This window comes from Thunnus maccoyii, chromosome 9 (genome assembly GCF_910596095.1).
Source record: "Thunnus maccoyii chromosome 9, fThuMac1.1, whole genome shotgun sequence".
Classification (NCBI taxonomy): Eukaryota; Metazoa; Chordata; class Actinopteri; order Scombriformes; family Scombridae; genus Thunnus; species Thunnus maccoyii.
Genome location: NC_056541.1, coordinates 8,602,747 through 8,627,192, shown reverse-complemented (window position 1 = coordinate 8,627,192; position 24,446 = coordinate 8,602,747). Strand labels below are relative to the sequence as shown.

General features: G+C 39.9%; 1 protein-coding gene across 1 annotated transcript; it reads left to right on the top strand.

The window, feature by feature from the left end:
- Positions 1-1,236: 1,236 nt before the first annotated feature.
- Positions 1,237-22,845, top strand: scarf2 (scavenger receptor class F, member 2). Its single transcript, XM_042421313.1, has 11 exons — positions 1,237-2,921; positions 5,472-5,530; positions 5,628-5,729; positions 5,939-6,458; positions 6,989-7,207; positions 7,463-7,591; positions 7,937-8,040; positions 9,397-9,511; positions 9,844-9,941; positions 16,587-16,742; positions 19,159-22,845. The coding sequence occupies exons 1-11, from the start codon at positions 2,812-2,814 to the stop codon at positions 20,394-20,396; spliced, it is 2,850 nt and encodes a 949-aa protein (XP_042277247.1). The 5' UTR covers positions 1,237-2,811; the 3' UTR covers positions 20,397-22,845.
- The last annotated feature ends 1,601 nt before the right edge of the window (positions 22,846-24,446 follow it).

Genomic DNA, 24,446 nt, shown 5'->3' with positions numbered 1-24,446 from the left:
ATATGACTTAAAGTAGTTAAAATGAGCTAAGTACATTTCAAGAGTTATGTAATAAACATTTAACTATAACAGCCTAACACAAATGTGGAAATATAAACTAAACTGAATATAGTCTATACTGTACAAGATGCCCAGTAATAACATACTGTATGTCCTTGCAAGTAAGTAATCCACTAATATTAAGTATTACTCTTAAATGGGGTGTTTTAGGTGCCCTATTTCAGAGTAATGGGGTAATTAAAACCCCATTACTCTGAAATGGGGTACTTGGTTGATTGATTGATTGATTGATTGATTGATTGATTGATTGATTGATTTTATGAATTTAACAGACACATAAAAAGACAAAAGTCCAAAGGATAGCATGTTAAAGTAAAAACACACATTTCCAACATGGTCCCAAGATGTTCAAAGACAAAGAAAACATAAACATAACATAAAAAAACCACAGACATTCAGTATAAAAATTAAACAATACAATCCTGAAATCCAGAAACACATCACCACAATTTAAGAAATAAAAAACAACAGATGAAGTAACAGTGTCATTGCAGATTTCATCATAAATCTTTTACCCTGTTCCATAAAAAAGTCCTAACCTGACTTCTATAAGCCCCCCTCATAATAGAAAGCTGTTCCACAACATTGCACCGGTGTAAAAAAAGAAACTTCTGGCTACATTATCCCCTCGCGGCACTTTACATGAACACACACTAGCCCTGGTATTTCAGTTATGCTGAGTATGGACTATTGTTATCTGAGAACACAAGTATTGAGGAGCATACCCATTGATAATATTTATGCAGCTTCTGTTGTTCTGAGCTGTGTCGGCAGCAGTCCTACCCTTTTCTGAATTCATCACTACCAACATGAGTTTGAGAGGATGCATTTAATAAATACTGAATATTTGCATCCCCTGCAGTTTGTTCCTAAGTTTAGCTGTCAAACCACTGTACCAAGCAGAGCACGCATAATCGAAATGACACTGTATCAATGATGACACGAGAAGTTTCTTAACAGAAAAGTGGAAAAGCCGTATTCTGTGAAACAGGAACTTCAGTTTGCTGGCACACTTGAGTAAAACCTTGTTCTTTTACTTGTTATTGAGTAGTTTACCATTAAGGCATTGCTACTTTTACTTAAATAACCTAAATACCTCTTACACCACACCCCTGATTGTTATGACACAATCAGTAACATTTCAGAAACTTTTCTTACAAGGAAAATACCTCACTACTTTGCACAGCGCTAAAATGGAGAAGGATTGGTTGATAAAATTGACATGATGACTAAAATAAAAAATAAAGAGTGCTACCTTTAAGCATAATTTGCAACACAAATTATCATATGTTTGACTAATATTCAAGTAGGTCTAATTTAAATTTGAGTAAGACTCACAAATTACCCTTGGAACATTTGTATCGTAATTACACATATTTTTGACCATATGAATTACCATAACAATAATTGACAGTATTATAGAAGAGCAGTTGTATAATGTTAAGCCATTTATAAAAGTCAATCAATCTGCAAATTGTGTGTCCTGTTACTAATGTTGACATAGTGATTATGCCAGTAGAGTAAAATTACAAACATGTCATAACATTTTGTAGAAGGGTAATGAATAACTTGGGGACCTGAACTCTTTTAAAGAGATCAACGGTGCTCCTGTGAGAAACCCTCCAGACCCCAGGCGCATGATTGTGCAACTATGCACAGGCAGGCAATGGCATTCAGTATTTAGCTCAGGGGGTGCCATATGCCAGTATCCCTTCGTCCGTGTTAACAGATGGGGGAGCCATTGTCTCACATGTAGTTATTGAACTGCTGCCCCCTCCACCCCCACACAAAGACACACACACTCACACATACACACACACATTCTTCTCATCCGTCAATTAAAAACTAAAACTAAATTAAATCGATTACTAAATCGCCAAGTTTGTGTTGATCTACATATCTGTTATTTTAAATCTAGTTCAAGATGATTGACAGATGCTTAAAATATGCAACTTCTAGTAAGGTTTATGAGAACAATGACAACGGTGATATTTTTCATTATATAAAATATAACGATCCTTTTTCACCGAAATCGCATACAATACACTTTTAGTTTGTTTAAATGCCAAATTAGGCAATAAGTTATAGGTTGTTGTTTTTTTTATCCAACGACACAAAAGCAGACCCTTCTGCACACAGGCCTATGCAAATTTGGTGGCGCACGCATGGCGCACACAGCCAAAGATAGAGTAACAAATCAGGAATTTCCCTCCTGCCACTCCTGGGAGCGCAAGAGAGGACAAAAGTTACGGATTAAGCACTTCTCATCAGAGAGGAAAAAGCAAAGGAGAAATCATTCACTTTTATTTTTGGTCAAGATTATTGTCAATTGACACGTTTCTAGACGCACTGAGGACATTACATGGGCAAAAGTTGTTTTAATGTCATTATGAGTCTGGACCCATCTTTGCGTAATGGCCTCTTTTAGAAATGTTTGTGGAATTAACGGCGCAATGCATGAGAACGGCGTTTATCAAGATTACTGTGATTTGCAAGAGTGGGTTTTATGACTTTTTTCTGGGATTGTTGTCGCAGGTCACTTTTTTGCGCTGCTGAGTTTTATCGATGGCGTAGGACTTTTTAAAAACCTCTTTTGGACAAGGATTTGAATTTCTTACAGCAAACTCATCTGGATTATGTGCGTGAAAGAAATCGGAGTGTTTAAAATCCAGTGAAACTCATCATCTTTACTTTTGGAGAAGGGAAATGTGGAGTACAAAAGGCGTCTAGAAGGATGCTGCTGCTTGTACAATGGAAGTGAAGAACTCTTTTGCTGTTGTTGCGGTGGTTTGTCTGTTTTTTTGCTCCTGTGTCAGCCAAGAACTCAATCCTAAAGGCAGAAATGTATGCAAGGCATCTGGGTAAGCATCATTGCAAAAGAAAAAAAGAGTTATCCCGCTGGTTGTTAATGCAAATCAGCTTGTTTCTTTTCCTTGTGACGTTTTTTCCCTCATTCTCCCTTGTTTCAAATAATCCAGTCAGAGTTGCAGATAGCACTGAAAACAAGTTGTATAATCACATTCCTCAAGCATTTTTTTTATTTTCTTTAAGAACGTGGGGTTAAAAAACGAGCACGACAGTAATAACTTTATAAAATTGCAGTTTTTTGCAGTGTGTGCGATCCAGTGTGATCCAAGTGGTCATATGCACGAATAACGGTTCTCACTAAAGTGAAAGAATCGCTTTAACTATTTGAAATCCACCATTATCTTCATTCTTTAAACTTTGCTTTTATGCTTTCATCAAGAAGTGGTAGTAACACTATAATTCACCATTTTGTAATTTAACTTTGACCACTTTTTCTGCGTATAACATGTTCCCTGTCCACCGTAGCAGGAGGAGGAGTCCATTGAAGAAAGTAGCTATACAGATGTGTACATCTGGAACACGCAGTGTTTGCGTTGCACCGTAGGGGGCGCTCTCATTGACCTTCACAGCATTCGTGGCACCATAACACGCTGGGGTTGATAATGTACTTAAAATTCAATATGGGGAAGTTTTGGAAAACTGTTTGAGTGGTTTGAGGAACTTGGTTATGATTACGTACTTCAGAGTAAAGCCTGATACTGTGAAAAGTGTATTCCTAGAATCCACATAACCAGGCAACTTTCAAAGGTGAAGATCCAACAAGCTTTTTAATGACTCCAGGATTATAGCTGTGGATCTCTGGTTACAAGTGTAAAAGAAAAACATCCGTGTCCACAATTGCTGAGTGCAGCATCCACAGTTGTTGGACTGATGTCGAAGAATTTTGAAATTGTGGTAGACAGCAAAGTCTGTGCCTTATTCTCCAATATGCTATAAAAAGCTGTATGACAAGGAATAATGTGTTCATAGTATGTTAAAGTATTTCTTATTTAATGAAACACATTTGACTTCACTTGCAGAGTTTGGGACAGATGGGAATAAAAAGTAAAAATGTGTAGTAACAGTTTTTATAGATTACAATACAGATTACAGCCAAGCCATACTTGGCATTTTTTCCAATGTAAAACAATCAAAAACTGCTCTTCAAAGTTGATGTTGTTTGTTGTCTCACAGATTCCTACTTTGCTTTGGTGGGCAACAAAATATGCATCATTTACCAAAAAAGTTGCTAATTTTAGTGCCTTTAAAAGTTGTCATTGTGATATATATATAGTGCTGGCCTTCACTGCTCTACAAGTTTGACATTTTGCCCTTCTTTCAGTATCTAACAGTCATTGCAGTGCACTCTCCACTCACCACTTACTTGTACCCATTATGTTCTTATTTTTTTCTGTCTTGAATCATATGAATAGAAGGAAGTAGATCAGCATTTATCATCGCTAGTCAGCATTTGCTATATGCGTCCTTGGATTACAAAATCAACGGCTGAATCTTGGTGGAATGGAAACTAAAATGTTTGATGATGCCATCAACACTCATTGTTTTCTAGCATCAAGTATTCTTTAAAAAAAAAAAAAAAAAAGGTCTGGGAAAGTTGTTAGTCATGTGATGTTTTCAGCATTGATGCAGAAAAATGTGTTTTTGAATAAGTGAAAGAGCAGCTATTGATGTCCTTGGCAAAGGTAGCTGGTACATTCCTTATGCAATAATGGAAAGCAAACACGAGTGCAGCTATACTTCTAAACACAGATTTAATTCCACAAAACAGTGAATGTAATCTTTGTTCCTGAGTGCTGACATGGATTGGCTATGTCTTGAAGGTCAGCAAGGGTCAACGCCATACATGGATTTTGTAAAAAGTTGAGGCAGCACAGTTGCAAAAAGTTAAATCCAGTGCTGTATTATGTACATAAAGTGGTAAAGACTTGTTTCTAAATCATTCTCCTTTCATACAAAGTGAAAGCATACAGAGGTTAGACGAGTGATCTCTACCACGCGCCTATTTTGGCAGGATAAAAAACAACGTTGCTCCCTGCTCATTGACTGAATGCAAACTGCCATCTTCAAACATTTTAGGGGAAGCTGACGTGTTGCAGGGGCCCCACAGAGGTCACAGGCGTGGGAGGGAGAGGAGACGCATCCGTCCTTTCCTGACAGGCTTAAAACTTGGCTGCAAAATGTTGTCTCTGAATATTCACACTCTTCCCGTCTTTCCGCAAAGGCTAGGAAAGATTAAAGAAGCTGATAACCTGAGCAGATTCAGGGGATGAGAGCTTTTGAATGTATGTACAGTATACGGTTAGATGCGAATGCCCCACATTCAGATAATTATACAATCATCTGTTAAACATATGTACCATAGTTACAATGCCCTGCATACGTTTGCAGTGTTGGGCATCAGCCACATCAGTGAAAACTGTGAGATCAAAGAGCCGTGAGTTGGGTGTGGATACTGCAGCTTTGATATGTGTTTGTTTTACTATGTTTTAGCTAGGTGCTTCATCTTTCCCCTCTCATTTTCAATCTCATAATTTCTTTTCCAGATCATCAGGATCAGTGTGCTGCAGTGGATGGGGGCAGCTAGGGGATGAATGCCCGACACGTATGTACCATACAGAGTGCTAACATTTATCAATACATGTCACATTACATATTGTACAAGCCAGTTGAATAATGTACCCTATTCTTGTTCACCCAAGCTCTCTGTGAAGGCAACTTCACCTGCAAGGAAAATGAGGTGTGTGTCAGGCCAAATGAATGCCGCTGTCGTCATGGATACTTTGGAGCTAGCTGTGACACTAGTAAGGGACTTTTAATTATTTTTCTGGCATTTCTACCAATTTTTTGACTTTTTGTTTGTTTAAAAGGTCAAATGAAGAAAAAATATTTCACCTTGTAAATACCAATTTCTAGCTTGCATTGAGAGCGTCGAAATGTATCTTTTCAAGGATATTTGACAAGTCAGAAGAAATTATGCCTATTTCCTGATTACTGCACTGTCTTTTAACAGAATGCCCTGCCCAGTTCTGGGGTCCTGACTGCAAGGGTAAATGTAATTGTTACCCCAATGGCCAGTGCGATGACTTGACAGGCGAGTGTACCTGTAATCACAATCGCTGGGGACCTAACTGCGAGAATGCATGCTTATGCCAAAAGGGCAAATGTGACCAAGAGACTGGCAAATGCACATGCCACCCTGGCGCCTGGGGTCCCCAGTGCAACAACAACTGCTACTGCAGCATCAACTCGGTGTGCGATGCGATGACAGGACGTTGCCAGTGCAACCCCGGCTGGACGGGCAGGAACTGTGCAATCCAGTGTAACTGTAACAATTCACCATGTGACCAGTTCACGGGACGCTGCCAGTGCCGGGAGAGGCTGTGGGGCCCAAGGTGTGAACGATATTGCCAGTGCATCCACGGCAAGTGCAACCAGGCGGACGGCTCGTGTACTTGCACACCAGGGTACCGTGGGAAGTTTTGCAGGGAACCATGTCCTGCCGGGTTCTATGGTCAAAACTGCAGGAACAGGTGGGGGAAATATCTTGGCAGAGAGCAAATGTACCATTTCAGAAACACAGGAAACATGCAGTTTTACAGATGCCTAATGTTCAGTTCCCCTGTCTGATCCATATTATGGTGTGGTTTTGTGGTTTTGATAGGAAATAAGATTTGATATATGCTGCAGCTGATAACCCTTAAAATATCTGAATAGGTTACTTAATGGAACAATAATAAAGTGAGATATGGGAATTGGTATTCACATTATCCCATCATCATCAGGCAACATGTAAAAGCAATTCAGGTTAAGTGCTTTACCTTCCATGGACTGTGTCGTTCTCACACGATTCAGTTGCTATAAACCAAAAAGCACACAGTTAGACTTCAGTGTTGTTTATCTCCCCTTCAATGATGATTAGAGCAACAAATCAAAGCATACAGATGCCTCACATCACGTTTCAGATCCTTAATCGTTTTAGTACACTTAAATGAGATGGAGGAATTTCTGTGTAAACAAGATAAATGAAGCTATTTTTCCTCTGCTCCTTGACTGATCCCAGGTGTGGGCACTGCAAGGGCCAGCAGCCCTGCAAAGTGACAGAAGGACGCTGCATCACCTGCGACAGAGGCTGGAATGGGACACGGTGTGATCAGCTCTGCTCCAAAGGCTTCTTTGGTGAAAACTGCCAGGAAGTGTGTCCCACCTGTAAAGACGGTCACCACTGCGACCCCATTCATGGCAAGTGCTCACATTGTAACCCTGGCTGGATTGGGGACAGGTAAGAAAACATACGCAATACAACTTGGAAATGTTAAAAGAAGAATGTTAGATGAAAAAAAACATGCTGTTTTGTTTATATTTTGTTGTTCAGTCAGCCCTGGTGCTTTATCGTGTCCAACATTAAAAACATAATGGCAGTGACTTTAACTAGTAGCTGCTGTAATACCATTTTCTGCACTGTGATAATGTCTATGACTCCTACCGCTAAGCTTGATAATGACTGTAATCATTGCATTCCTTCTCTGTGCGATAGGTGCGAGGTACGCTGCCCTAACGGCACGTATGGTGAAAACTGTGAGAACAACTGCAGTCACTGTTACAACGGCATCTGTCATGTTGTCACCGGAGAGTGCCTGTGTGACCCGGGATTTTATGGAACCTAGTAAGTCATAAGACACCTCATACCCAAGAAAAACCTGTGTTTATGCTCTCTGCAACTTTACTGTACACTGTGAAAAAGCTTGATGGCTCTCATATTACATTTGTCACACACGTATATATATCTTGGGAATTGAAGGAGCATGCTTGTGTTTTGAGGCACATTTTACAGCAACATCCTGGAGTATAGAATTCCTACAAGTGAAAAAAAAAACAAAAAAACTTCTATCACAGGAAACAATTTACTTGGAACAAAGACGTATGGAGAACTGTGTCCCAGTTTATGCATCTGTCACTTGGAATGAATATTAAACAAATGTTGTTTTTGTCTCTTCTTTCTCTACTCAAGCTGCAATATGACCTGTCAACCTGGGCAATACGGAGTTAACTGCAACAAAACCTGCTCTTGCCATGACAAGAACTGTGATCCTGTGTCTGGTGCCTGCTATCTCCGTAAGAAAATATTTTTAAGAGCAACCACATGCTTTGTGGTTATGATGTTTTTTTTAAAGGGTTTTCAGCAAACAGCAGTGAGTCAGAAACCAGTGTTTTTCTAAATAATGTACCTTTACTGAGACAAAAATGTTGTTCTCGTGATGCACATACAGAAAGAATTATAACCCTCCAAGCTGTTTGTCGAAAATGCCAGAAGCAACTAGTGCTGCCTGTGTATTAAATGTCTAATAGTTGGCTGTACACACTGAGTACCAACAAACACATCTATTCAGGTCAGTGTGTGTAGTGGGAGAGTTAACGTAGCGAGGCCTTGATAGAGTTTCCAGACCCAGACCGGTGTCCTTTTTATGGCTGTGTTTGTTGGCTCTGTTCCTGTCCAGCCAGAGAGAGAGGAAGAGGGGGAGAGAGAGAGAGAGAAAGAAAAAGAGAGAGCAAGAGAGGAAGGAAGAAAAAATAAAGAAAGGGATAGAGAAAAGGGAAGAGAAAAAGAGAACTTGGAAAGGAGACAGAAAGCAGAGGAAAAAGTGGACGGTTTGATGGAGGCAGGCAGGAAGAATATTGTTTTATAGGAGTCAAAGGTAGTAGAGATTTTGGCCTGTGGACATTATGGGCGGAGGCAGGCGGGATAGTGATATCATAAGACCTTGTCACTTTTACCTTACCCCCCTCCCAAACCATTTTCCATCCTTTATCCAGCTGTGAGCACAGAGAAATGACAACACGCCACACCCAGACTGCCCAACAATCCATCTCAGACTTATGTGACAGTGTAAAGACCCGAGGGACACCACCATTTAGCCTTTAACTGATGGTTTGCTTCTCTTCTGGTGGCATCTGTCCTTGCAAGTGCTAATGCCGTCCATACTTATGCAATACAGCACTTATTATCTTTGGGGTGTATCCCACATGAAGAGGGAGGGGTGCTAATAAATCATTGATGAGTTATGATGAGGGGTGTGTAGTTAAGGAAGGATGGGAGGAAGTTGTTTGCAGGAAATCAGAAGTGAAAGGGTAAGTGGTCACATGTCTTGAGGGAGATAAAATTAATAGTGAATTTCACCCTGATGCATTTCCTCAGAGATGCATCACATGTCAAGCCGCTAGTGAAAATCAATCATTAATGCAACACCATGATTTATCTTCATTATCACATTAATAAAGATTACATACAGTGATCTAAACCAGCTATTTAAGTCATTTGAATGCAGTGACATAGTCCATCATAATATTTTACTGTTATGCCAAGGTCTTTAGTGTTAGTGATGACAGAGAGAGAGATTTTGTGAAACTCTCATTCAGAGCTTCGCTGCGCCAGTGTGGCACACCCAGAATTCCCTGCATCTCGTTTTTCAGAGCCCAACCAACGGATGGGTGTGATCGCGGCTGGAACCCTGGTCTCCTTTTTACTGATTGTCCTCCTCTCGCTGCTGTGCTGCTGCTGCCTCTGTCGACACAAGGACGACCACAAGTGAGTGACAGATAGGTGTCTTCACCGTAGCAGTGTGTGATGGGGGCTCAGTTTTGTAGTAGGAGGGCTTGCCCTGGTTATGAAAACAGGGGAAAATGTTTTGTTTTTTTCTTTCTCTCATAGGTGCCAGGTTGTTAAATGAATAAATGCATACAAATTGTATTCTAAATACTTTTATACATTGACATTACAGTGTGAGTAGCAATGTGAGTAGCCCCTGAGCCCTCAAAAGAGGCTAAGGGCCAGATTTAATATGCCTCTTTTGAATGATTCATTTGGATTTCCATGGCGTCATCCCTTTTCAATCCTAACCAAGACAACTCTACCAACAGCAAAAAAGCCAAGCGGATCCTGTGTGGACGATTCAGCCGAATCAGCACTAAACTTCCCCGTATTCCACTGAGGCGACAGAAACTGCCCAAAGTAGTCGGTAAGCCCTAAAACTCCTTCTCATATCCCACCGCAGCGCTGCCAGAAGCTGCTATGTTTTATGTAATTGTACTCTCTGGTGCTTGTATAATACAGACTGCTAAAGTCGCATCATTCTTAGCTTCAATATTAGCCGTGGTGTAACAAGCACAGGTCATGAAGATTTTTGATTCACAATTTGGATGTTAGAGACTATGAAAACTGTGGTTGCAGTGGCTATCAGTGCTTTTAAATTTCTTTAGCCTAACACCAGAGACTATGACAGCAATGAATGGCAGTCAGAGTGAGCATTTTCCTTTGGTGCTACCTTAGTCTGCTTTTTAGATGATGAATAGGGTTGAAAAGTGTATGGTGGCTGCCAGGCGAGTATGGGGTTTCATTTGAAAGGAATGCACTGGTTTTAGAGCCCCTTATTATTCTTGGCACCCTCAAATGCCATGTGTTCATATTATTACAACCCTAAACTGGGGCTTTTTTTCGTCCCATTTTCTTTACTCGTTTCCATCGTCTTCTTCCCCAAGACAATTTTTCTTGGGCTGAGGAGGAGACTGTGTTATTAAAAGAAGGCCAGTGGTTGTTGGGGGGCCCGGGTGGTGCTGAGTGACGCGTTATCAAAGGCCGCACTGTTTGGGTGGACGCTGCAGCTCTCTTGCTCCATGTGGAGGTCTTGTGGTATGTGACAGATCTGTCTGTGACCCCGGTCTTTTTTATAGTAGGCAGTGGAGATATGCTGATCTTTTAAACCTCGATAAGCGGTTAAACTTGGTTGTTTTTGTTCAGGGTCAGTTTAAATATACACGCTTAATTACCTCAATCTTTTGTATAAGCAGGCAGCGATCATTTTTTTGTATAAGCAGGTAGTTCTCTTGCCCCTATTTGTTGTTCTATATCACTATAACATGATTAATCTTCACTGTGACAATACCGTCAATTGCAGAGGTAAATGTATTGTCATGTGCTGCATTTCAGACCACAACAGTAGTATTTTTCTGTAATTCTGTACAGACCCACAAACCTATAGGAGCCTAATTGTATTAATTGGGCTTCATATTTTAATTTACTTGTCAAACTAGGAGATTAATAATGTTTAGCTAAATACACAGACAGAAAATAGGGATGACATTTGCCGTAATGTTAAAACAATCAGTCAATTAATCAGCTGACATAAAATTAATATACAGCAATTTACTTCATTGATTTATTGTTAAAAACCCATTTATCAAGAACAAATGCCAAACATTCCCTGGTTCGAGTTTCTCAAATGTGAAGATGCTGCTTTTGTCCACTTTATGACATTTTAAATTAAATATATTTGGTCTGTTGGTCGGACAAAATAAACCATGAGCTTGGGCTCTAGGAACTTGTTCATACATTTATAGATAGAATGATTTATTGATTGGTTAAAAAAAACTCTCTCTATTCAAAGCGATGCAGTGCTTTCTAACTTTGCTGGGCTTAAATATCCTTGTGATACATTCTAATCTGATGCTTTTAAAAGGGGTTGTTGAAGTCAGTGTGGTGTGGAAGGAGTTAAAACATGATGACCTGGTTTCTTTTGCATGTCTGAGCAGCATGTGCTTCCTCAGTTATCCAGCTGATTATTTAAGCTACAATCTGTCTCCATTATGCCCTAGTTCAACATACAACACAGGGACAGAGTTGCCTTTGTCATCACAGTGTTGGACATGAATATGCTTGTTTGTGAAGAGCTTGAATTTACCATGTGAAGCCACAAGCCAGAGGCATAAAAAGCAGAATTGCCTTATTCAAATTCCTTTTGAAATGAATAATCTATTTCATACTTGTACATAAAGATACTGGAGGCTTTTTACACTGCAAGCAAAGAAATAAATGTTTAGGCTTTTACAATCAAGATTTCTAGCCATATACTTTCAAAACAAATAAGACTACCACACACCAATCAAATTTAAGAACAGATCTCAATACCCAGTCAATTATTACAACTGGTCGAAGTCTCTCTTGTCCTTCCTGGTTTGTCCTATCCAAATTTTTGCTAGTTTGCTTTCTGTTGGGCTACCCACAGAAGCATGGTCTGCCAACATTTAGAAACTCTAACTCTGACTGGGGCTACAGAGTCCTGCACACACACATTCCAGAGGGGGCCCGATGGGGCTGGAAACAGGAAGTGGTCAAATTTACCCCAGCCCGTGTCAGAACTGTGATTTATCCACACCAGGGTCAGTGGCAACAGATGTGGCAAGACAGAATGAAAACGGAAAGGGGGGGGAAGTAGGAGAGGAAGACAACATTTACTCCTCTGTTAGCATACTTAGCCTCAGAGAAGTAGCTACAGGAACACTCTGTCACCTATTCCCCTCTTGGCAAAACTAAGGCTGTGTTTGTAGTTTGGCATTCCATTCTAAGCATATTTACTCCACACCCTACAGATTCAAGTGTGTCCAGCATTCCTTGCATCCTCTGTGTCCAAATGCTTCGCCATGGATGAGTGCTGAGAGCAGCACCACCTGCTTTTTTCATCTTTGTTTATCCAGGGAAAAGTTGGCTTGGATTGCAGATGTGTTTCCAACAACATTCTGTTTCACATTCATGCAGTTGTTAGTTGACTAATAAAATGGGCAGAAAGCATTCTCACACCCTAAAGTAACTCTCAAGTGCACGCAAAATAAAGCTGTTCGGGTTTTAATAGTGTGAACCAATGTGTGCAATGTTGCAGTAGTCTTTATCAGTAAATTCTTGGTGTATTTGTTAATAAATATGATCAGTGATTGGTTGTTAGACTCTGCAGTGACCATGCTAAATGTCACTTTATGCTGTATTTGTTTTAGACTCTGTATGCAATACTGTAACCCTTGCAAAGGCTATTTCAGGCTGAAACATATTGATTCTTATTATTATTAGCGAGTATATTCCCATTCTATGCCCATTTTTCCACGGTTGGGCAAGGCATTTGAACTAGCAGTTTTCTTGTCCCAGCCCAGTTTTCTAGCCTCTAGACTACCACTGCCCCAGGTCTGTAAATGTGTCCCCCCACTGAGCAACTGTGGTGGTAGAGCTCTGCAGCTGGGACATGTCAATAATGCCCTGTTGTGCTTTGGCCTCCATATAGGGAGGGATCACAGTGGCGTCCATTCTGCGGAACTATCTGCCCCTCTAGACCCGTAGTCTGGAAAGAGCAGCTTTCAAGGGCAGCAGTTGTTCATTACTGCACAGAAGTTATGTCGCAAAATGCCCATGTGTTAGCCTGTTGACTAACATAACTGAAGTCTTTGCATTGGTTAGCTGTTTTACATTCCTCAGTTCCTCTGAGACTCTGCCTATCTGTGTGCTGCTACACAGTAAGGACCCTGTCCATATACATACATATACAGAAGGGTGAGAAATTAAAGCAAAAACCAACATACAGTGTCTTAGTTAAGTGTTGGGCCACCACATGTTGCCAGAACAGCTTCAATGCACCTTAGTATTGATTCTAAAAGTCTCTGAACTCTACTGGAGGGATGAACACCATTCTTCCAAAAGATATTCCCTCATTTGGTGTTTTGACAATGGTAGTGGAAAGCGCTGTCTAACACGTCAGTCCAAAATCTTCCATAGGTGTTCAATTGGGTTGAGATCTGGTGACCGGGGCATTGTCATCCTGGGAGAGACCACTCCCAACAGGATAGAAATGTTGCATCATAGGATAAAGGTGATCACTCAGAACAACTTTGTATTGATTTGCAGTGACCCTTCCCTCTAAGGGGCCATGTAGACACAAACAATGCCAGCAAAATGCCCCCTACAGCATAACAGAGCCAACAGATCCCTTCACTGTAGGGATCAAGCATTTTACTGGGTTCTGTATATAATATTTTGTTATTAATCTACCATATCAACACAAAGCTGAATTCCTTTTCACAGTTCATCCAACTAGAATAGTTAAATCATGTTGGACTTTTGAATCATTTGTATTGTGTCGTAAAACTTTAATTTAACATCTATATGTCAATTTGCTATAAATACATTGTGCATGACTTCATGTCATGTAGTCACAATGGTCAAACACTTACTGTACTACACATACCTATGTGTGTGTTTTTGGTTCTGCTATTTTTTTTACACACATCTGAACTTGCTTACTGTAGACATTTTGCCCCTGTGTTTACATTATCTGCCCTACAAGTAACACACAAAGACATCTGTTGCTCAGAGGTTTAGATTACTTGTTTTGGGTAAATGTAAGAAAATCTTTTTAAGAAGAGATCATTGTTACAGTAAAGATTAATCTGCATCTTATTTCTTAGCATGCTAGCAAGACAGTTAAACAGATGTTCCATCTGAGTTATTGGTTCAATAGGTAGTAAGTAACAGTTAAAATCTATAATTTGGAAAACTAGATAAAAGTCAGCATGGAAAAACAAATCAAACAAATCTGGGTCCTTGAAAATCACTTTGTACAAACATGTCAGCACACACAAAATTTCTGCTGCGACTAAATCTGGTTGTTGTTTGAGAAAATGCTGGAAGTTGAAAGCAAAAAAAAAGGCACTTCAGAAAGTCGTGGTATGAGGCAGAGGGATGGACACGGGAAGCAAGGGAATAAACATTAGATCTGCTTATGATGAAAAATAAACCAGACATGTTTAGTTTACACTTTAGGGTGAGGGGAACTTCTAAACTAATATTATATTCTCAAGTTATATGTATCAGTAGTGCATGCATATCAAAAACAAGCGGAGGTGCATTGAAAATATAAACAAATCTATATAAAATCTGAGTGGCAAATATTACTGCTGAAATACAAAATCAGTGCTGTTTTTTATCAGATGCTTCTTCTAAACACCACGACGTCAACAAACACCGGCCGCAGATCTCTTTAAGTAGCTCATCTTTTTTATTACAGTCAAACAACAACAGCTAAGGAGCAAAGATTTGTTCCTGGCCAGGGTCCTGGCACAGTTGGAGGATTCCTTCCATGAAGGGTTTATCTGAGGACTAAACAAACGGATGGACCCATGTGTCATCGGGCGTGTAAGCAGGGGCATCTGATGTGGTCGGTCATGTCGAGTTAACGCCCAGTACAGTTTAGGCCAAAACTGCACTGTTCACGCCAGATGGGAAGATCAAGCACAACCATCCCTCAGAAACCACAGCTGTCCTCACAGACTGAGGGGTCAGCAAAAAGGGAGGAAGGAAGATGGAGAGACGATGACAGCGAGAGAGAAACATGACTTGACCTACATATCATTGAGGGATAGGATTCAATTGAAAATTATTTGTGAAAGGTGTTGCTCAACACCTAAACACTGGGAAAGACTAGAACAGGAGAACGAGATACAACATGTTAGTTGGTGTGCTTTAGAAGTTTTGGTGGGAATATTTTTTTAACTTCAAATAGAGCCAGGCGAGTTGTTTCTCCTTGTTTCCAGTCCATATATCAGGCTATTCCAGCTCTGTAGTCAGTCTCACAGATATGAGATTGATATCGATCCTCTCATCATCTCTCAGAAAAAAAGCAAATATGGTTACATTCCCTAAATACTGAATAATCCTTCTGAAGAAAACTATTAAATTTTACTTTCCTTTTTACTTTCATTTCAATTACAGTCAGAGACACTTACATCAAGGATTTAACGATTTATAGCAAATGGTTAGAGTTAGATTTGGCAAAAAACTCTGCTCTTTGATGGTGCTCTCAAAGAATCTGAGCAAGATTCAAAGAATATGAACAAGGATTCTGTTATTACTACTAATCAACATTACAAGGAAGTTGGAGTGGTGGAGGGAGCAGCGGCAGGAAACAATGTTGGCATGAGCGTAGCAGCAGAATAACAGTGATTAAGCGACAGATTATAATGTCCACAATGTACACCTGCATAAATATGATTGGATGTTACTAGTCACACAGCTGTGAATGAGCCAAAGATTGTAAATCTCATATGTAGCTGATGCCAATCAACCAATACTAGCACCACTTCAGTGTTCCACCTGAACTAACGCTATACTTCATTTAATTGATTATGAATCTTTACTTTAGCGTCTCATAGATCAAGAAAATAACAGTACATAAAAGCTCACATAACCTCAATTATTTATTAATTCATAAATTAATGAATTGACGATCTAGCAAATTTATATCTGTACCTTAGTGGCTTTATGTGGTAATATCTACAGGTACACAATAACTCTTCAATATTGTGTAGGGTGCTTTTTTGTCTATTGGGCTCTGTGTTCACATTATTTATTTATACCTTATTTAAAGGACAAATGCAACCCTGCCTTTCCTGTACAATCAGAATGGTTGGGGTCAACAGAGATCTGGTGATGGACCCAAAAGAAACCCATTAAGTCCTCTTGTTGGCAAATTGAGAACTTTAGTCTCAAATATAGATCTAAATGAAAAAGTGAATTTCTTTAGGTTTGGGTGTCAAAATGTAAAAATGCTGAAAAGCCTATATATAAAAATATCAATATTCACTTTGAAAAGCCCATAATGTTGGGGCCTTTGTTAACTCACAAGTAAATTCAATAAAACCTAATTTTGTCCACAGACTCACTTAAACCAACACTTTCTACAACTCTGCTGCAGTTGTGAGAGTGAGTGAGAACAGACTGTTGTTCTTGTAACATGGTATAATACCCTCCAACTGACCTTTTGGCTTCTGCGTTTGTTTTCTGTTCTCAGTAGCCCACCACGACCCGGAGAACACCTTCAACTGCAGCTTCATCGAGCCCCCCTCAGTGGCTGAGCAGCCCTCCCCCTCCTCATGGTCATCCCAGGAGTCTTTCTCTTCCTTTGAGAGCGGAGATGAGGGGCCAGTTTACTGTGTGCCCCATGAAGGTGAGTCATCGTAAGAATAAATAAACTGTTTAGTTATCTTGAATGACGCACAAAAAATCCGTAAATTGGCATGTAGGAGCATTAACACACAGACACGCTTGCTGATATTCATACGTTTCCAAAGAACTCAAGATCCCATGTGTGACTGTGCAGTGACTCACCCACTTCTGTAAATCTCATTACAGAGATAGTTGGCTGCTATCTTGTGCCATCTAGGTCCAGGTTTCTCTATGAGAACAAGGAGAGTATAAACAGGAAATGGAATGGTCAAGTCAGCATATGGCACAAATCCAAACTGTGACTAACTCCTTGAAGTTTGGTGGAAAACACCCTTTTCACCAGTTTCTATTCTGGAAATCAGACAGTGCAAGTCAGGTTTTGTTTTAGGGGATTTTTTTTTTGTCTGTTTGATTGACTGACTTCAAGTAGTCTCTCAGAGTTTAGTTCCCCCCATGAATGGTTCAAGGACTTTGAAACAATTGATTGTGAGTTAAAAAAAAAAGCCTTGAGCACAAAATAATTACTGTAAACATCATGAGAAGGTTTTTGAATTAGAGTTGTGCTGATAATATCTATTGTATTGGAGCTGCTCCATGCTCCAGCTCTCAAGTATGTGTACACAAATTACAAAAATGACGTAGAACAGAAATCAGTCTTTGAATAACCTGTGTGCCTGTGTGTTTCTGGTGGGAATAAAAAAATTTCAACCTTGACGTATTTAGTTCTCAGGGAACATTGAGGGTATACCCACATTTACCATGTTGCTTAGAGTACAGAGTAAAATACACCTAAAAACAACATTGAGAAAACAAACAAACAAACAACAGATCCTACATTTACAATGTTACCGAGAGCACAGAATAAAATAAACATGAAGAAAAAAAAACACCCAATGAGAAAACAAACAACAACAGTTTCTGTGTGCAGCACAGAAACTAAAGGCAAATTCAGTGTTTGTACACAGGACCTAAAGCACTAGCTAATCACTTGAATGAATTGAATAGTGACAATAGGACTGATTTAATGAAGGAGTAACATATGATGGCAAGTTGTCATTTCATACAAGAAGCAATGATGTGTGGAATAACTGTCACTGTAATGTGTCTTAGGGCAGAGTGATAAACTGAATCAAGCGGTTTAAGAGTGGAGGCAGAGGCGTGTCTATAGATAACATCACCATAATCCAAAACAGACAAGAAGACAGCCTTGATTATCCGCTTCCTACTGAACATAGGAAAATTAGCTTTGTTTCTGTACAAATATGATAAAAGATTTCCGCACACTTAGATCTATGCAGTATTTCACTACTGCTCACTTAGATCTATTTTTCAGTATTTCACTTTGACTAAAGTGAAAAATCTATTCATGATGTTGATGTTTCCACCACATTACAAAGATTTAGCCAGGTGGAGTGGTGGTCATCCTACATTTCTGTACAAATATCCCTTTTTTGTTGTAGCTTGCTGAGAAGTGTGTCAAAACAAAGTTTTTGATCCAGCCAGATAACAAGATATTTATACTCTAAGACCCTCTCAATGTTGTGTCCATTCAGGGTGGTAGTATGCTAACTATTGTCTGCAATATCTCTGGCTCTGGAGAATTGCATAGTTTTAGTCTTGTTTGAATTCAGGACTAATTTCAAATTAAAGAGTGCATCTTGAAATTTGTCAAAGGCTTGTGAAAATGAAAAAAATGTCCCCTTACAGATGAAAATAATGTCATGCTGCTACTTTTAGCTATGTAGTCTTTTTTCTACTTTATATTTTATTTTATTGGAGAAATTTTGATGGATTGTCAAAAGGCTTTACAGTCTGTATAATATATGACACCCTATATCCTTAATTCAAAAATTCAAATAAGAAAAATACTCCACAAAAAAACAAGATTTATAGCAGCATCAGTACATGTTTTTGTAAATGTTTCATAATACCTGTGGGCCAGCACAAGTTTCCAATAATGTCTGCTAAAGTTGTTCAGCAAATCAACTTTTGCTGAACAGTGGCCACTGTGGCCAAATGTGGTAATTATGAGATAATAGCTTAAATGCTAAAACACAGTGTAATAATAGCACAAGTAGAGAATCATCAGGTCAGCAAACCAAATCAGTAATGTCAGTGACACAAGCAATATCTACTGTATCTCAAGTTGGCTAACATTAGCTAACATAAAAACCACCATAGGATATTGGTCATACCAGACCAAGTATGGCGGTATTAGCAAAATTCCCAAGTGAATAAAGCAACGATTTGTTTATTCCTTATGAATTCAACTTTTCATTTGTAAGAGGAATAATGAGATTTTTTTGCATGAATATTCATAGTGTCTGATCTGATAAAATGGTTTGTCAGAAAAGGATTTTGTTGTAACTTAATTTTGAACCTTGACTAATACCTGTTGATGTGCCAATGATCCACAGAATCTGTGAACGAAAATAAGGAAAAACGCTGTCCCAGCCCAGCAACAGAGAAGCCAGAAGCTGTCCCTAATGATGACGATGCAGGGGAGTACACCTCCCTCAAAGACACCAGCATCACAAAACAAGAAGGCAGTGAGCAGCCCCTGCTGAAGTCGTCCGACAGTGAAGGCTCCACCAGTGGCTCTGAGTCCACGACTGCAGCCCTTTATGCCCGCATTGCCCGCCTCTCCAAGCAGTCCAAGGAGGATGACAGCAGCGGCAAGGATGGGGATAGCACTCCTACCCCAGAGCCCAAGCGCAATGGAAAGCCACCGCCTTCACCTGGCAAGCCCAAACCACGCCCACCAGACCCATCCACTAAGCCCAAAGTGTCATGGATCCATGGAAATACTACAGGGTCTTCCCAGCCAGATCAGCAGGGGCAGGGGGGAATAAAAGTACTTGCAGTTCCAAAGGAGAAAAAGAGGAGCTCCAGCGATGGATCAGCCAAGAGTGAGGAGCGGCAGAAAATGAAGGAGAAAAGCCGTGAGCAGCAGAAGAAACAGGAGGGTAAGGAGGCAGACGTCAATGGCTCCCCCAGCAAGCACAAACCTCTGCGAGGCAAGAAGTCTGGGGATGAGCACAGCAGTCCCAGTCATATGGAGCACATTAATGGTGTGGTTCAGAATGCCCTCAAGAAGATTAGCAACTTCCATAGCTCCTCATCTGAGAAGAAGAGTGCCGACAGTCCAAAGGAGACCCCCAAGGAGCCGCCCAAGAGCCCCAAGGTCATCCATCCTCATATGAACTCTGAGGCTGCCACACTCCTGGCTGCTCAGCTCAAAGAGAAAACCCAAAGCATTAACAGGAACGAGGGGACAGGCCTGACAAAGACCAATGGTCTATCAACACCCAAGGGAAACCGGGAGAAGCCCACACCTCCACAGAAAGCCAAGAGGGCCCCCTCCACTGGCTTGAACCAGCAGGGCTCCACCAAGCCCCTGCTGCCCACCTCAAGCAGCCTCCAGAAGATGGTGGCGCCCGTCACCACCGACCTCGGGACCCCTGACATGAAGAGCCCGGAGAAGCAGGACTTGAACGGCTCAAGGGCAGGGGACCCAAAGTTGGATCCTACACCAAAGAAGACTCCAATAAAAAAGCCACCAAGGAAGAAAGGCAAGGAGGGTACTTTGGATACCTCGGAAATTAAAACACCCCAGCAAAAGACAGCCATTATGCCACCACAGATGGTGAAATAAGTGTTTTTATAAGACAAATTGCTGAAGTTTGTGATGGATTCCAAAGAGACTAAAATGGATTTGTTGGAAGGTGAAGCACATAGCTTTTCAATCAAGGAATTTAAACATTTTTCTTTGAGTGTGCTGTAACTCCAGGACCAGTCAAGAGTGAGAAATGCTTTTAAACCGAGGGTGCACTTGAGTTGTATTGGTGAGTTGTATTATAATGACCTCTATACCATTGTATTACACTTCAAGAATCATTTTTTGCGTAACAACTATGTATCAGTCTCACACCACAACCTGTGGCTAAGCCGGACACAACTGTGAGAACAGTGGCGCACAGACATAATCCATAGTTCATTCATCTCTATTCTGCAGTATGTCCACCACTATATTTATATATGGATTGCTTTTTAGGTTTCATAACTGTAATTTGCTATACAGGTTTCTGGAAAAAGATATTTTTGTGTACGCTTTCCACAAGTACTGAAGGTACTAAAAATTAAATCCTCTGAGGATTGCAAGCTATTTTGTTTTGGGGTTTTTCACATTTCAATGGACGAACATGCACAAATACGGTTCTATACCTTAAGCTTTAGAACAAACAAAAATCTCCAGCAAAAGAAGCACACAGATTTTTACTTTTGTCCTCTTTTTTGCTACCAGGAAAAGTTTCAGGTTGATATACCATGTTATTAGGAAAGTTTTTCTTTAATCAAATAAATTTGACACCCCAAAGTATAGAAGTTATGCTACATTAAGGACTTAGCTGTTTTCTGCGCTTGTGAGTCACCTTTAATTCCTCACTTATTTCTGTATAGCTCCTCCATACAGAAATATTATATTTTTGGATTTAAACACTTAGCTCCCTTTTCTCCAACTCTGTCAGATATGGTTTGTTGAAGCCCAAACAAGGTCTTTGATCTTTGTTCCAAAAGGGCTGTTTTAAACCTCTTTCATACTTCTGCTAACACCAAATCACCAGAATGTGCTCTTACTGTAGGTTTTATTCAGTCAGCTAAACCACTAAACCAAAAATGAAATCCCAAGCTATCCTATGTCCTCACTTTATGGCATGCTTATAAATCACTTTAAACTCCCTTACTTTCTCTGTAATGCTGCAACATCTGCAGTTTGCCAATGCTATGTTTAAAAAAACATACTGCAGGACAATCACACTCCCTGTAAATCATATGCAATAGATAGTTTTGTTGATGTAATGGCTGTTAGTGGCATTCTCTACAGATCAGTGAACATGATTAGGCCATTACCTTCTCTGGCAAACATATTTTGAGGAAGACTGCCATGTCTGAAAGAGAGAAGACTCTTTCAGTTACATAAAGAAACTAGGCCAATATCACCATGTGAGTTATTCTCATTTCACAATAATTTGTTTATGCCATCAGGGTATTGTTTAAAAAAAAAACCTTGTATCAGAGATGTTTTGTCCCTTAAGGATTCTCTCATAGATTTATGCTGAAGTAACAAGCTGCTTTTATTGCATTGTTTTAGGGTTTAAGACTCTGTAAGACTAAATGGTACCATGCCTCCAGTGTTTAAATATGCCTCAACTGTGGATCGGTTTAAGCAAAAGAAGCTATGTTTGCCTACATATCTTTGCCAATTTTAATTTTAACTGTTATCTTAAATGAACAAACCAAAAAAAGTGGAACCAAAGATACCTAAACTGGACTGATTTAGTTTCACGCTTGTCAAGAGGAAAAAGTTTTATTCCAGTTATTGGTGGACAGCTATATTGAAAATTCTTGGTGTTTTTTTCAAGGTACAACAAGGTTCTTTGGTTATTTTTTCAGCATTTTCTACTTGTATACATTGTGTACTTTTTATTATCTTTGTAAGCTGTGCTTATATGACCTCTTTAGTTCTGTTTTTCTTGATGTCAATGAACTGGCTTTCATGTTGTATTTGCTTTTTTTTTGATATGTTGCTTATTTTGGGCTCTGAAGCGAACCTGCAGTATGAGTACTTTCCTCCTGTAAAGTTTACATTGGCATTGTAATTGTTCTCTGTTGATGTTATTGTTTCTGTAACACTTAACTGCATGACGCAGAGTGTAATTATATGGCATTAATAGCTGCACAGGAAATCTGTAACCTTCTTGTTCCCTCCAGTTGTTGTTATTGCCTCCCATAAAAGATAACTCACAGAAAGGATTGTACAATACTTGATATGATACCACTGTTGAAACAGTTGCATATACGTAAAACCATAACATTGTGTAATTATGAAGTGGCAATTTTTATTTGACTGGCCCTTTCCTGTTTTTATAGGCTTGCAGTGCATTTTTGTAAAGAAGGGCCTAAAAAGCTGCAAAACATTTACCAACTGTAAGGTATATTTTGTCTTTTGTGGTTTGTTTTTAGCAACTTCGATTTCCTTTTGTGTATGGTCATTAAATTGGTGTTTCCTCATTTACTTCTCTGGAATAAAGAAAGCAATACATGTAGCTATAGTGAAACCAAAACTTAAAAATCAGTCCTCATTTAATCGATTTATAGTTATCAGATTCTAATTCATGGACATCCTATTATTTCTCATGGGGGCACGTCCTCTCCTCAGCTTCTTGCCAGCATCTTATTCTAGTCTACACTCAACTAGAACAACAGTGAGGTTAAAAAGTATGTATTGAGTAATAACCACATAAATCTCCAATTGTATTCTCTAAAGAGATTCATGTGAATGCTGATTGATATTTGACCCTTTCCTGTGACTCTGGGCTGCTGAGTCTCGGGGAAGAGGCGGGAGTCCTGCAGAGTCGTTCGGTCACAGCAGCTCTTCAAAGAGCCCGAGGGAACCAGGGGACTGTTCATTTGGTTCCTTCAGGATGGGGGACAAGAGCTCCTTTCATGGGGAGAAACAGTGGAAACTCTGTGCTAAGGAGTTAATCACGCGCTGCATATGTGTCCTCTTTTAGAGGGGTGAAGAGGGATATAGGCAGGACTGGGCCACAAGGCAGTGAAGCAGTGAAGGAGGATGAATGGATGGATATAAGAATGGATGGAAAGGTCATATCATAGGTAATTAGAACCAGAAGGCAAAGCAGCTTTGTTTTGGACTCTATTCTTTTGACATTGTGTTACTTACTATGTACGTGTGTATTGAATGCATGTATGCATTTTATGATAAAGTATGGAGTTTCTCAGGGCTATAGAACATCACTCTGGTCTCAAATCCACTTTTGAACTTCTCAGGAACCCGCATCTATTATGATCAGCCTTGACTTGGTCTCAAACACCACTGGATGTTCACATTTAAACAATCTAAAAAGATAGAAAGTACTGAAAGGTTTTTACCACATGGTCCTCCTTTGTTTTCGCCCAAGCGTGCAAAATAATTTCAGCAAAATTCTTTTGTTTATTGCCCTTTTACGTCTTCACTATTTCACATTTTGATCTGGATAAGGTCTTTCTTTTGTCTGGCCCCGTTTTGGACTTGGTCTCAGGTCAGACTCAACTACCACAACCTTGATGTCTCCAAATCAATCTTTCCTTTAAGTATTTTTTACAGACCCACACTGGAGTCTATACACCCCCAAGCCACCCCCACCCCCAAATCATCCAGTTTTTCATGTGACAGTGGCTCAAAGTCTGATTCAGTGCCAGGATGGAGAGGAATGTTGACACAACTGCCTCCATCTGCCCATCCTCAGTCTCAGCTGAGCATACCAACACAATGTTCTCTTGCTTTTCATCAACATGTTGTGGGAAAGTCACAGTTTGGAAATGTACATTGCGTGTCACCACTGCACAGCATTTCAGGATAAACTGGGTTGATTGAGCATGTGTACGGCTTGTGATGGATTTCAGAGCCTGCTGCTTTTTAATTGATTGAAATGAGAGAAGTCTGTGTATGATTATAAAACTTGGAATTCTTAAATCCCCTCTGCAGTCAGCTAAGAGTAATATTTTGCTGTTTTTATTGACTTGGTACTGAAGGTCGATGTGTGAAACATAAATCTGTTTCGGCCTGCAACACAAATGAATACAAAGGAGTGACTATACAGGATAACACAAAGCATGGTCGAAGAGTCAGGGTTAGGAGTGTGGG